We start from the raw sequence: 13,348 nt of genomic DNA, 5'->3' as shown, positions 1-13,348 counted from the left end.
TTGCTTTTTGATGTTTTTATATCCCCCCCCCCCCCACTAGTGATCTCCTGTGCTCTATGCTGTGGGATGTGCAAGTTTTTTGCATCTGGGTCTGCTTTTCCTGCATTCATGCGGAGGACTCAGGCCTCGGAACCACCACATCTACAAATGTATCAGGGCTTCGATCCATCACAACTACATATGTTGTTGCACGCTGGTTCAGGTGGTGTGAGTCTAAGGTGGATACAGAGCTGTGAAAGCAGCTGTGCCTTCTACCTGCTCCAACCATGGGGCCTCGTTTCCCAGCCGTGCCGTGGGAACAATTCTGCATCCTGTCTGTCCTTTGGAACCCCTGAAGCAATCACTCGCTCGCCTCATTGAGGAGAAGATTGCTCTGACTGGTCAACCCTTTTCAGAGATTGGAGCCACCATGTCTACAGACATTGTTGCATGCTTGGTCTTTGGCTGTCAGAGCTGGACTCAGGACTTGTAGCCACTACATCTACATATGTCTCAGGGCTTCAAGCCACCATGTCTACTTCCTTCTCAGGGCTTTGAGCCACCATGTCTGACTATGTCTTAGGGCTTTTGAGCCACCGTTTCTACTTCCTTCTCAGGGCTTCAAGCCACCATGTTTACATATGGCATTGCATGCTGGTTTGGTTTGAGTCTCAGGGCACATTGCCCTGGTTCTGATGGGTTGGCAGGAATACCCCCCACCTTCAGTTTATACTGGAGAGATTCTCAGGGACTTTGATTTTGTTTCTGTTCTGCTGGGCTTCTGCCCTTGCTTTTTTTTGCTGTTTTTCTCTCCTCCATTGAAAACAATGGAATATAGGGACACTTTCTTGGGTGGGGGCATAACTTGCTCCCATAAATCCAGTCCTCACCAAACTTGGAGGGCAGGTAGAGAAGAGTCAGCTGGAGATTAGCTGCGAGTTTAGTGTTTCCAGCATGTTGGGGTGGGTGGGTATTCCATACACTCCTGAACCTTGTGAACCTGCACCACATTTCCCCAGAAAGCACTTTCCTGGGGGCACCTTTGTTTGGGTGGGTGTAACTCGGACCCTATAAATCCAATCCTCACCAAATTTGGAGAGGAGATAGAGGAGAGTCAGACAGAGATTTGCTGCAAGTTTGGTGTGTCTAGCATGTGGGGGGGCCATCCTGATCTGGTTCATGCCCATCCCTAATCTAGATAAGACGATGCGTTTATGGGAGGGAAATTTTGGTAGAAAGTGCTATATATATATATAAAAAAAAATAAGATGGGTTGTCTTCAGTATGCTGTTTCCAGTTCTTGCTAATTTACTTATCTTTAATTGCACTGTATTATCTGATTCCAACCTCTGATTTAGGTCTTTACAAATCTTTATAACAAATAGGAAATATATCATTAAAAGCATTAGCCACCCTTTGTAGTGTTTTTTTCCCATGAATGTAGTTTTAACTTGTTGAAAATAGAAATGTGAAAGTGATTCCCTCAATATTTTTATATGATTTAGTGCTAGCAAGGCTAGTATTTGCAAAATGATGTGCATCAGTCTTTCTGTTAGGAAAAACTGAATGGCTAGGAAAATTGTGGAATTTATTTTGGTTGTGCTTTCTGCTTATCAAACATCACTGCTACAACATCAGAATTTAATGAGAGGTTTGGAGTTCAGTTGTAATAATGATGGGAGAAGGAATGCCACTTAGAGAGCAATCCTCAACAGATCTATTCTGAATCCTACTTGGTACTCTTGAATGGTTTTCTTAGAATTGTAGCACTAACGTACTTGAAATTGATATAGTATGGGTTTTTTTGTATAAATTCATATTTTTATCTATACTTCAGTATATTAATAAATAAGGGAAGGGGGGAAGCAAATTGTAAAAAACTAGTTATAAATGTTTTGGACTGCTTTTCTATTAAAGCATGCTAAAGTATGTATAATGTTAATTCTGCTTGTGTTTATTAATATTAATTACAATAAGGGAAGAATGGAGTGACTTTGAAATCCCATCATAAAAAATAAAAATAAAGGCTGACTTTGATGCTTTGTTTATTAATGTAAGTAAAATATTACTATTGCTGTGTGTGTAAGTTTCTGCTTTGATTTTTTAAAAGTTCTTATTTGCTTTGCTATCTGTAGATGAATGCCAGAAGAGTCTAATGTGGTGCTTATGTTGTCTGTACAGTGGTGAACCACAGAACCCTGTGGAATTGAAGGCCAACAGCTGGATACAAGTAAGCAAATGAATCCTCTGACTGCTTTAAATTAACTTGATTATTTAAAGGTGCAGCATCTACAGCATAGAGACAGTGTGTCATTTTTAGAAAACACTCTAGAGACATTGTATGTTCACATTGTGGTGAAATATGTTCCACTTTAATTAAAACACTATCTATGCTGTCTCATTTTAAACATTAAAAAGATGTAGTATTTCAACTGGACTGATTTTAATATCTCTTAATACAACAGAGCCTAAACTCTGGCAATTTCTAGTGAACAACAAAGTCCACAAATCAGCAAGCAAGAGAGAGCTGTAAAAGCAAACTTTCAATTAGGAGAAAAAATAATGTAGTATGGAGGGATGCCATTGTTTGTTTTGAAAGCAATTATGTATACTCTATAATTTTGCTCTTTTGTTTAATCTTTTTAGCCTTGATAGGGTCTAATTGTATCCAAGTTTTATTCAGAGACAGTGAAAGAAAATATTTGTGTGCAGCTTTAAAGAATTTAGTTAGCTGTAAGTCAAATGAATCTGCAATTGCTTGAATACTACGTATCCAGAGAGTCTTTTAGATGCTTTTAGTTATATTTTAAAGACATCTCATGCATTTACTCAATTTACTCTAGCAAAATACTTAAGCTCATGTGGAATACCATTTTCAGTATCTTTTGAGTAGTTGAAATGCAGGCTTTATTATTATCTTTTTAGGGAAGAGAAACATATACTCAGGACTATGTACTGAGAAAATAAATGTGTCAAATGAATTTAGTAGGGTCTTCAGTGGCCTATAAATCTGTACTGCTTACTAATTCTGTAGAATTATTTAATTAGTGTAATAAGATGATACCTGTATATTAAGTAGTTGTTTTAATTTCATTGGTATCAGGACATAAAAAGTTAAGTTGGTTCCATGTATTCCTAGAAAACAGACACAGCTGAAGTATTAGTTATTAACCTTTAAAATTTCTAGAATTTCATGCTGTTGTTGGAGATCCTCTGTAGATATCTTGGGGTTCTTCTGCGTTTGTGCTATTACAGCAGTGTACCTGAGTGCTGTAGTAAACACAGTTATAGTCTGACAGTAGCTCCAGCATCAGACACTCTTGTACTTGAATAATGTTGAGATGGCTGTTACGCTATCATAAATCCATCATATCTTCAATCAATATTAGGTAAATGGAAATTAGTATTGGTGAAAAGAGGACAAATCACAATTCCTAATTACCTCTCCCCTGGTCATTGGTTTTCAAACTCTATTCCATGGAGCAATAAGGATCCCTTTATGTTTGTTAGGAGTTCTTGAGAGCACCAGTATTGATGGACAAACTGCCCAAAAGATAGCTTGCCAACTGTTATTGGACTTTCCCTCCAATGTGCATGTGCTGATGAATGTTGAATGAAAATCCTTAAGCCTTTAGGATTCTGCTTAACCTTGAAAACAGGCAATTTAGAAATTGGCTAAATGGTGTGATGCACACTGTCAAAATTGCAAGAAGTTTTTCATGGTCTTGAAGGAGCTACAGACCTGTAATGCAGGGTCCCTTATTCATATTCTAGCCAGATGTAGTGAGGAAAGATGAAATATTCCATAAATTGCTAACCCATGAAATCAACCATGACCTAGTGAAACTACTACATTAATGAAAGTGATATAGTTTCCACATTAGTTGACATCTGGTTCACCTTGAATGAGGGTTTTGAAGCCATACAGCATGTGGCATGCTGTTGCAATATGGATTGTTGTCCAGAGAATCAGTCTTTTTAAAAATAGACTAATTCAGGAATATACAGTTAACTCTTGCATTTTTGTTGAAGAGGCTAATTTTGTCTGACTTTAAATGGTATTATTTTCTCCTCTTTGATAGCCTTTTCTTTGTAATGATATAGAACTAGAACAGATATGGAAATAGTCAGGTTTATTCTGCTTTATATGGGATTCAGTAATTCAGTGTTTTTTAAACTGGGGTCCACGAGGGTAGAACGGATAAAAGGAAGTACCCAAAGAGCGGCTTACATAAAATCAGCATATTACAATAAAACAATTAAAACATTTAAAACAATGCTAAAACCAGTTAGCAATAATACAAAAGTGCTAATATTGTTGTTGCCAAATTAACTGCCACAGGAGGTGGCGGCAGTGGCTATAAGCATGGACAGCTTCAAGAGGGAATTAGATAAGCCTATGGACCAGAAGTCCATCAGTGGCTATTAGGAACTCTGGGACAAGTGATGCTCTGTATTCTTGGTGCTGGTGGGACAACAGTGGGAGGGCTTCTAGTGTCCTGGCCCCACTGCTGGACCTCCTGATGGCACCTGGTATTTTTGGCCACTGTGTTACAGAGTGTTGGACTTGATGGGCCATTGGCCTGATCCAACATTGGCTTTTCTTATGTTCTTATGAGGGTACTCCAGGTGGTCTCCCTATAAGCACACAGAGCAAGTGCCTCTCATCCAACTAATGTTGAGCTTGCTGTTTCCTCTCTGCAGGGTTGGTGGATGAATTCAAATGGTCCACCCTTGAAAATTAATGGATCCTGTTGGTTTCCAGGTTGTTCTGGGGGATTTTGAGATCTTCTCTAGCGGTGTGCAAAAAAAAAAAAAAATGCCGGTTTTCCCCCCAAAATATTCGTAAATGCCGAATTTTCCCGGTCCAATACCGGTAAGGTATTTGGATTGGGGAAATATTTGGTATTGGTTTTATTGGTTTGAAATGGTAATGTTTTAACTATGACATAAGCTACCAAGCAGGATATAAATGTTTGAATAAATAAATAAACTTGAAAAGAGAACCCTCACAGTTTTCTAGGAGTGAGAACAGGGACTCTGCATCGGGGAAGAAGGTAGAATCTGCTTTCCCCTCTTTCAGGGGTGGAAGGGAAGCTTTCAGAGCCCCTACCACCTGCGTTCATCTGACTTCTATATTACCTGGGAGCACTAGATGGAAAATATACTGATTGATTGATGGCTCACCTCTACAAAATCTAATTGGCGGCGTGGCCCTGTCAATACTGCCCTAATACAGTCATCACAGTTTTTCCAGCTATAACGTTGAGCTAGTTTCTCTATTTCCAGTGCAAAGGATTTAACCACTGAGAGGTATGTCATATTGTGGCCATAGATGATAAGAACCAATGGCAGTTTTCATTTGCCTTCTGTAAGTTCAGTTTTGTGTGACACAGGTCTTTTTCTGTTTTCTGTGAGCAGCTTTGAAAATTTCTGCGACTCCTTTCTACTGTTCTGCTGGCCCATAAGGAAGATTTTTACAGTCTATAGTGCAAAGTCTCTTGCAAACAAGGGACAGATCAATTAGAATTAAGTCAGAGTCTTGAGTTATGGCCCTGTAGACCCATCTGCCTCTGAAATCTGACCTTGCAGACAGTACAAACATTATACTAAAACTTTATTTTAAAGTATAACTGGTGAAGTTCTCACTGTATTGTTTAGAACAGAGGTGTTGAACTCATTTGTTACGAGGGCTGGATCTGACATAAGTATCACTTTGTCGGGCTGGGTCATATATGCCACAAAATGTATTGCCAGTTACCGGAGAAATAAACTATATAAAGGACAGCAGTGGGTAAGCTTCGACAGCAGCTGCTAAGCTCATTTGAAGGCCTCATGGGCTGGGAGTAGGGTTGCTAGGTCCTTCCTGGTTGCTGGCAGGGGGGAGTCTTGCTCTGAGAGTCTTCTGGTGGATCACTCTAGCATTTGGGCAAAAAACTCTATGGTCACCATAGAGTTTACCCAAATGCTAGAGTGTCCCTGCGCAATGTGGGGCAGGATGGGGCTCTTTGGGGGTGGGGCTCCCCTCACTGGTCAGCTGGCTAGTGGCAAATTGGGAGCCCTGAAATCAGAGGAACCCCCCCCCTTTGGGGGTATGGCAACCCTAGCTGGGAGGGGGTGGAAAAGAAGACTCATATGGGTTGACTGGAGAGCCAGTGGTGCAGTACTGGGCAGATGCTCCCACACTGCTTGACTGCTGCAAGCGAGGTTGTTCCACCATGCTAAAGCCATAATCGCAGTGGCTCTCCCCCCGCAGTCTCCTGTTCTCTCCCTTGCACTAGTTGCTTGTGGGCCACATAAGAGCCCTGGATGGGCTGGTTCTGGCCCCTGGGCCTTACGTTTGACACCCCTAGTTTAGCGGATGGAGATCTCTATGGGGGCATGCATGGCTTGCTCTTGACTTTTAGTTTTGCCCTGTATCTGGATTATTTCTGACTTTGGGTCACTTTTTGTTTTGTGTGGGTCATACTGACTGGAACCCTTGTCTTGGACTTGGGGATCCTATTGGACTCAGTCTTATTGGTAATATTTGAATCTTGAACCAATGCTTGTACATGTGCTTAGTTTAGACTTCTAGCTTTGTTATTTTTATCCTCACTGTTCACTGCTCTTTCATTTAAAATGAAACACTTTGCTTATATTTTGTGGAGTTCTTGAATTCTAGGAGGCTTCAATCTGAATTCAGTACTGTAGCCTGCATTGGCTACAGCTACCAGATTGTTTTGTGAAATTTGCCTTGTAAACATCCCTCCTTGCAAGGGTGACTGTCTTGATCTTAGTCCCAGGAGGGCTGGAGGCTTTGTCCCTTCGTCTCCGGCTGTCTGGCTAGTGGAAAAGGTCTGGCAGTGGCGCTACTCTGTGGTGTGAGGACTCACACTTCACCTTTTTTGATTTTGTCCTTCCTTGACCTGCTCCCTTCCAAGGGATCCTGAGTAGGGGTCCCCTGATAGGCTGTGCAGCACATGATGGGCATTAGTAAGGAAGGAGGGGAGGGCTTGGGAGTCTATGAAAAATATTTAAGTCAGAATGAGGGTCCATGGGCTGCTACACTTTAAGAACCACTGCATTAAATGAAGCACAGACTAGGAAATGTAAGATCTTTTTGTCAGTATAAGGCACAAGTTATTCAACATAGTTCATTCAAGTTGGTGACAATGTGTAATATAGTGAACAGCGAACATATACAATGATAAGTGCTCACAAAGCTTAACAAACTGCTTCCTTGTTGGGTAGAAATATGTGGGGTTTCTTTTCTGCTAATATTCACTGTGGTAGGACTATGTTGTTGAATTGGTTCAGGAGTAGTAAAACTGCAGGCTGGGCTCCATGAACTTGAAAGTTAAGCATATGAAATCCAGATAGAATAAATTTAATATGAATATGTAATTGTTCACTTAGTCCCATTCCAGTCAGAGGTTTAAGTGTACTTATTTATCTTCTGCATTACTGCCATTGTCTGCTAATGGTGTTGCCTTTGTTTGAACCATGTCAGTAGTAATAACAAACAGTCTCTTAACTGAGCAGAGATTGTTTTGTAAGTATTACCAGCATACATTTTGTAACTCTGGGGTTTTCACAATAAGACTCTTGGATGCTTGTTGAGATTCTATGAACAACACAGGTTTCAGCTGAGAATAGTACAAGTAGGGACCCACTAGGAACTTGCGGAAAAGGGGAACTCTGATCTGTCACTGCTTCTTTCTTCTGCTTCATTCTTCCTGCCCTGCTACCTCTTCCGTCACTGCTTGTGACGTCCCCTTATCTGGGGAGGCCTGGTTTCACTTTAAAGTGTTCTTTTTATTTTGTTCAACTGGGTAGGTTAGGCTGCCACCAGGAAATTTTAGGCTTTCCAAACTTTTATACTTTCTTTTGGCTATCACTGGATAGGTAGGTCGAGTTTTTAAGTCTCATGAGGGTCTATGTGTTTCCTGAGAAATTATTTCTTTCAGAGCTGGCAGACTTAAATAAAAGAAGATTTATTGAAACAGTTCATAAATAAAAGTGTAGAACAATGTAACCAGTAATGTGAATAATTTTAACAATTTCGTTGTGTCTCACAAGATCTGCTCCCTTTCTGACAGGGATTTTTCAAGTAACTTTTTAACTCATTACTCAGGGTCATATACGGTTCCTATTTCACTCTAGTCTGTCACTCAGACTTTCATTTAACTTTTTGACTTTACTTTCTACTTTTTTTCATACACAGAACTTAACTCTTGTATCACACACAAGACTGTCTCTCTCCAGACCTCAGAACGAATTAACTTAACAACTATCTTGATCAACTGTCCAACCTCTAAGTGTCACTCCTGAAGAACATACCCATTCATCCACTCAGAAACACTTTCTAAAACCCCTCCCCCTCTCTGTCAGTCATCAATCACACCACACTTGTCTTTTCAAGCACTCTAGTCCATCACACAGCCATGCAACCAAACTTTTAAAGAGACACACACACATATAAAACAAGGAATCATTACACTGCTGACTCTCCTTTCCAGCTTACTTATCTGCCTCCCATGTCTTCCTTCGCCGTTGCCTTCCCCTCATTTGCTTGCTGCTGCCACTCTCCCTCCTGCCTGCCCACCAAGCTGCCACTTTCCTCTACCACTTATCCCTTTTGCTGCAACTGTTGTGTTTCACTTTTACAGGGAATGGCTGTAGTCACCTTCAACAATATATGTGGTGTTGCTAGTCATCCCTCAAATTGGCATCAGGGGATTCACAGTGTGGCATTGTGAGATCTCATCCCCCCTGGCTGGTGTTTGGAAGATTTTTGAAAGTTTTGTAAGCTTTTTTCACTTTTTTTGCAAAGGCTGAGTTTTTTATGTTTGTAGAAAAATCACTCCTAGTTGTACATGGCCGCACTGCACAGATTTTTATATGCAATGTAGGGCCATGCCCATAATAGATATAAAGACAAGCAGGGGAGTTATAAGCCAGGACTTTCTGGTGACATCTCATTTTCCTTTTCTTCACTGTTTCCTCTTTGCCTTTCCTGAAAGCTCTGATAGTCTCTCCCTTTTTGGAAATACAGAATTGGAATGGACCCAAGGGACATCTCGTCCAACCCTCTGCACAATGCAGAAAATTCACAACTACCCCCCACCCCACCCCAGTGACTTCTGCTCTATGCCCTTGCTTCCTTCTCTCCTACGAGCCTACCTTTTTTGCCCCCCCCCTTCAGCTTTCCCTCCTTCCCTTCCCCTGGCAACCTTTCCCCAGGAAACGTCTGGTCCAGTTGCTCAGTGCTGGGCTGAACCAAGTTGCATGGTGGGGAGCCTGTGAGGACATGCAGGGAGCACCTTACTTTCCCTGAATCCTCCTTCCCGCAAACAATGACCCTGGACTTACCTAGGGCTCTTTTGTGGCTGCAAGGTGAGGAGCAGGGCCAGGAAAGGAGTGGGCCACCCTCCAGCTGCCGGTGCGGCTGGGACCTCATGTGGTGATGAGGAGCTTTCTGGAAGGGACCCTGCAGCATTACTGGCTGGCCACCCAGTTGCAGGTGACTGGGTCTGGCCTGGGAAGGGCAAGGCTAGGAACAGACCTGATCTTTCAAGTCTTCCTTCTTTGCCGACCACGACACCACACTGGCCCATGTGAGGTGGCTGCTGTTGAACTATAGTAAGCAACTGGGACTGGGTGAGTCATGCGAGTTACTTGATAATAAGTCACCTTGTGGTTGCCCCAGTAAGCCCTCCCTCAAATGCCAAAACAGCCCTGCAAAGGACCCTGCCCCCGATTGCCTTTTACTGGCAGAAACCAAGGCCTGAAGGCTGGCAGTACAGTTGTTTTGGTTTCTTAGTAACCCGTGCAATGGCCACTACAGAGGGCATTCATTTTGTAAAGGTACACATTATGCTTCTGTTATTTTTTTAAAGGGGGGGTTAACCCCCAGTGGTTTTCTTTTGTCTTTTTAAATTTCAGATTTTTCTGCAAACTAGGGGGCTTTTCTCAGGTTTGTAGAAATATCTGTTTTGTTTTTTCATGGTTCCAGTCTCCAGAAGTAAGTATCTACAGAGAGTGCCATGTTGAGAATTAGATATGTCAATAGTGTGAGGTTTTTTTGTTTCCCCATAATTATTCTAAAAAAGTCATATAGCTTTGGATTTTTGTTTTCTTTTTGCAGTTTAAATGCGGTTAATTTGCACTGATAACTTATTTGTTGTTTTAACGCTAGACAAGTAATGTTAATTATATTGTAACTTATAAACAAATGTGTTATGATATTAACCATACAGTCAGGTTTTTGTTCAAAGAATAATAATCATATTCAAGTTCTATAATAGTTCGTAGACATTAAAAATACCTTACGAAATTCAGGGCTTTTCAAGTTGGATAATGCAATGGGACTTGTTGCAGCATATGAAAGTAATTAAAAGAAAACTGCAGATGTAATTACAACATGGAGCAGTCTGCCTTGGCAGCTATTGGAACATGGAACCCACTTTAATCATAATGTGGGTGGTCATAGTGCTGCAGTATTACAGTCAATCCTTCCCCTCGTAACACTAATTGTAACAGTACTAATGTAAATAGCATTCTACAAGAGTTTTCATAATGAAAACTTCTCTGATAGGTGGTTTCCTCTTGATTTTGAGACCCTCAGTTTTGTCAGCAGTAGTTATACAGGACATGCACTTGAAAAAATAGGTTCTTTTTGAAGTAAAATTGTCTTCTCAGATAAAGGATGTTCTCACTTCTCCTCAGCTTAATGCTTGATTGCTGAAACAATTCTAATGCATAGATTTATTATCTGTTTTAATAAGTGTTATTTAATGGTTCACATTTTGTGTCTGTTTTGAATTAATTTTCTTAAATTATTTTATCACCCTAAGTTCTGCAACATTTTGTTCTATTAAAAACAAAGTGTGTCTAATAACCAAAGTATCCCTAAGATTCTCCTTTTTTGACACCCATGCCAAGCTCTCATATTGAAAGTATCTTTCATTATTGATTTTCCAGAAGTTGTAATATCTCAAATAGAGGTCATCTATTAAATGTAAAGTTAAAATATCCCAAACTGACTTTGAGGTTTGAATCTCAACCCTAAACATGTTAATGCAGAAGAAGTCTGGTTTCACTTGGATTTGCTTCAAAAATAAGTATGGCTGCAGGCACATGGGCAGGAAAATGCGGGGCGTGGGGCAAACGGGGTTGGGTGTTTTTTTTAACTCAAATGTGCGCATGCTCCCTTGGGTGCTTGTGCGCATCCGTGGAGACTTTGGAAAAAAAACCTTTTTGCGAGGGGACATGTGCAGGCGCCGGAACTACCACCGGAACGCAATCAGACGCCCGCCCTTGCCCCGCGGTTTCAGGAAACTAATACCTCCAAGGTACTAGTTTTTTTACCACACATCTTCCGCGGGAAGCCTCGGGTGAGCCACGGGAGCTTGACGCTTCCCAGATGTGGCGGTGAGATCGCGCCCGGAAAATCTACCTATCTTCCGTCCTTCTAGCGTGCCTAATGCTCCGTGTGACCGCAGCCTATGTTTAGCATTGCAGCCTCTAATCTTTACTCTGGCTTTTTTTGGTGTTTGTGTGTGAAATGATATTGGTGTAATATGCTTCATAGTTTTTAATTGTTCATTTGAAAAAAATGGAAGAAAAGAAAGCCTGGGAGGGAGAAACCTGTTGTATATATTGTATGTTTTAGTAAAAGTGATTTTAGTATGCAATCATGTTTATGTTGTATTAAAGTGATTTATTTGTTACATAATTTGGTAGTCAGTTGTGCTCCATAAACATTTCTCTCTTAGCTTTTCACATATTCTGCCCTCTATTCTTTGGATACCCAATAGTGCCCAGACACATAATTGTCAGTTCTTTTAAAGTTTTTCATGAACACCAAGCAATATTGGTTTCTTGTTTAGGGTGATGCTGGGTGACTGGGACGTTTGAAAGCATGGCTGTTGCTAACAAATGCTGCTGTTTCTGTGTCTTTCTCCTTGTTCTGCTGCATCTGCCACAAGCAGAGGTAGTTGTGGGAGGGATCTGCAGAAGGCACCAACTATTGAATGACTTACCGGGTTTCATTCAAACCACATGTCCAGAACACAAACATGGCATGAATCACATGTACTGTGAGCATTTCCAGGAAAAATTAGTGTAGTCTTGAATAGAGATATGAAGGCCTAGAAAAACACCCCAGTAATTTTTTTCCAAGAACTTTTTCAGTTATTCAAAGAGGAAAAATTGGATGCCTAGAGGAGCCCTCAAAAGAACTTTTTTGTTTGTTTGAAGTCATTAAAATGCTTTTTTCAGACCAGGACTTATGTAAGCATCTACAGCATTATAAAATAACTAGGGAGCAAAGCCCGTTGTGGATGAAGACAACGGGCCTAGAAAGGTAGGTTGTGTGGGTGTGGATAGGGAGGGAAGGAAAGAAAGAAAGAAAGAAAGAAAGAAAGAAATGAAGAGGGGGGAGAGAGAAAGAAAGAAAGGTAGGAAGGAAGGAGGGAGAGAGAGAGACAGAGTAAAAGTGAGGGGGGGAGAGAAAGGAAGGTACAGCGAAAGCCTCTCTTGCCCATCCGGCTAGCTGGGCGGCGGGAGAAGCAAAAAGTGGGGGGGTCCTGGTAAAGGTTCTCCCCCCCTCACGGCTTGCCAGGGGGTGGGAGAAGCCGTGAGGGGGGGAGGATAGGGGCTAAGCCAGGCGTGCAGCAGCTCGTTCGCCACCGCCGACTTTCTACTGGGCGGGTGGGGGGGAGAGGCTTGAAGGCAAGGTGGGTGGCGGCTCATCCACCTCTGCCGCCAGCTGTCTACTGGGCGGGAGGACCGAAGCAGGGCGTGTGGTGGCTCAGTCGCCATCGCCGCCGGCTGTCTACTGGGGCGGTGTGGGGGGGGAGAGGCCTGAAGCCGGGAATGCTGCGTCTCAGTTGCTGCCGCCGGGGCCCTCCCAGGGCTCCCCCAAAGGTCTGCCTCTTCAGGTGGGGGGGCGCCGAAATCGGGCTCACGGCGCAGGGCCACAGCGGCCCTCCCTATGCTCCCCCGAAGGCCTGCCTCGTCAGGGGGGGGCGCACGGTGAATTCGGTTCCTGGGTGAGCGGTGCAGGGCCGGCGGCCACTGACTTGCCTCCTCCTCCACATGCACCATGAACACCCCCACCCAAAGACACAGGCAGTTCAGCCGCTGCCCTGTCCTGGGGTTTCCCGTGCAATTTCATCCCCTTCCCTGTCCCCTTGTGTGTACTGGTGAGTCTTCGGGGCTTCTATGGCTGGGCCGCTTCAGCGGCCCAGCCGTAGAAGCCCCGGCCCTGCGCGCCGTGCAGCTCAGCCGCTGCCCTGTCCTGGGGTTTCCCGTGCAATTTCATCCCCTTCCCTGGGTCCCCTTGTGTGTACTGGTGAGTCTTTGGGGCTTCTATGGCTGGGCC

At 42.7% G+C, this 13,348-nt stretch overlaps 1 protein-coding gene across 1 annotated transcript in view; it reads left to right on the top strand.

Moving 5' to 3' along the window:
• Positions 1 to 13,348, top strand: part of FANCC (Fanconi anemia complementation group C) — a 75,590-nt gene that overhangs the window by 7,111 nt on the left and 55,131 nt on the right. Inside the window, exon 3 of the mRNA XM_015412674.1 lies at positions 2,115 to 2,209. Coding sequence (XP_015268160.1) covers positions 2,115 to 2,209 — 95 coding nt within the window. The remainder of the gene's footprint in view (positions 1 to 2,114; positions 2,210 to 13,348) is intronic.

Source organism: Gekko japonicus, unplaced genomic scaffold, assembly GCF_001447785.1.
Source record: "Gekko japonicus isolate JY-2015 unplaced genomic scaffold, Gekko_japonicus_V1.1 scaffold355, whole genome shotgun sequence".
NCBI lineage: Eukaryota > Metazoa > Chordata > Lepidosauria > Squamata > Gekkonidae > Gekko > Gekko japonicus.
The sequence above is the reverse complement of the archived record's forward strand: the minus strand, read 5'-3'. Positions and strand labels throughout refer to the sequence as shown.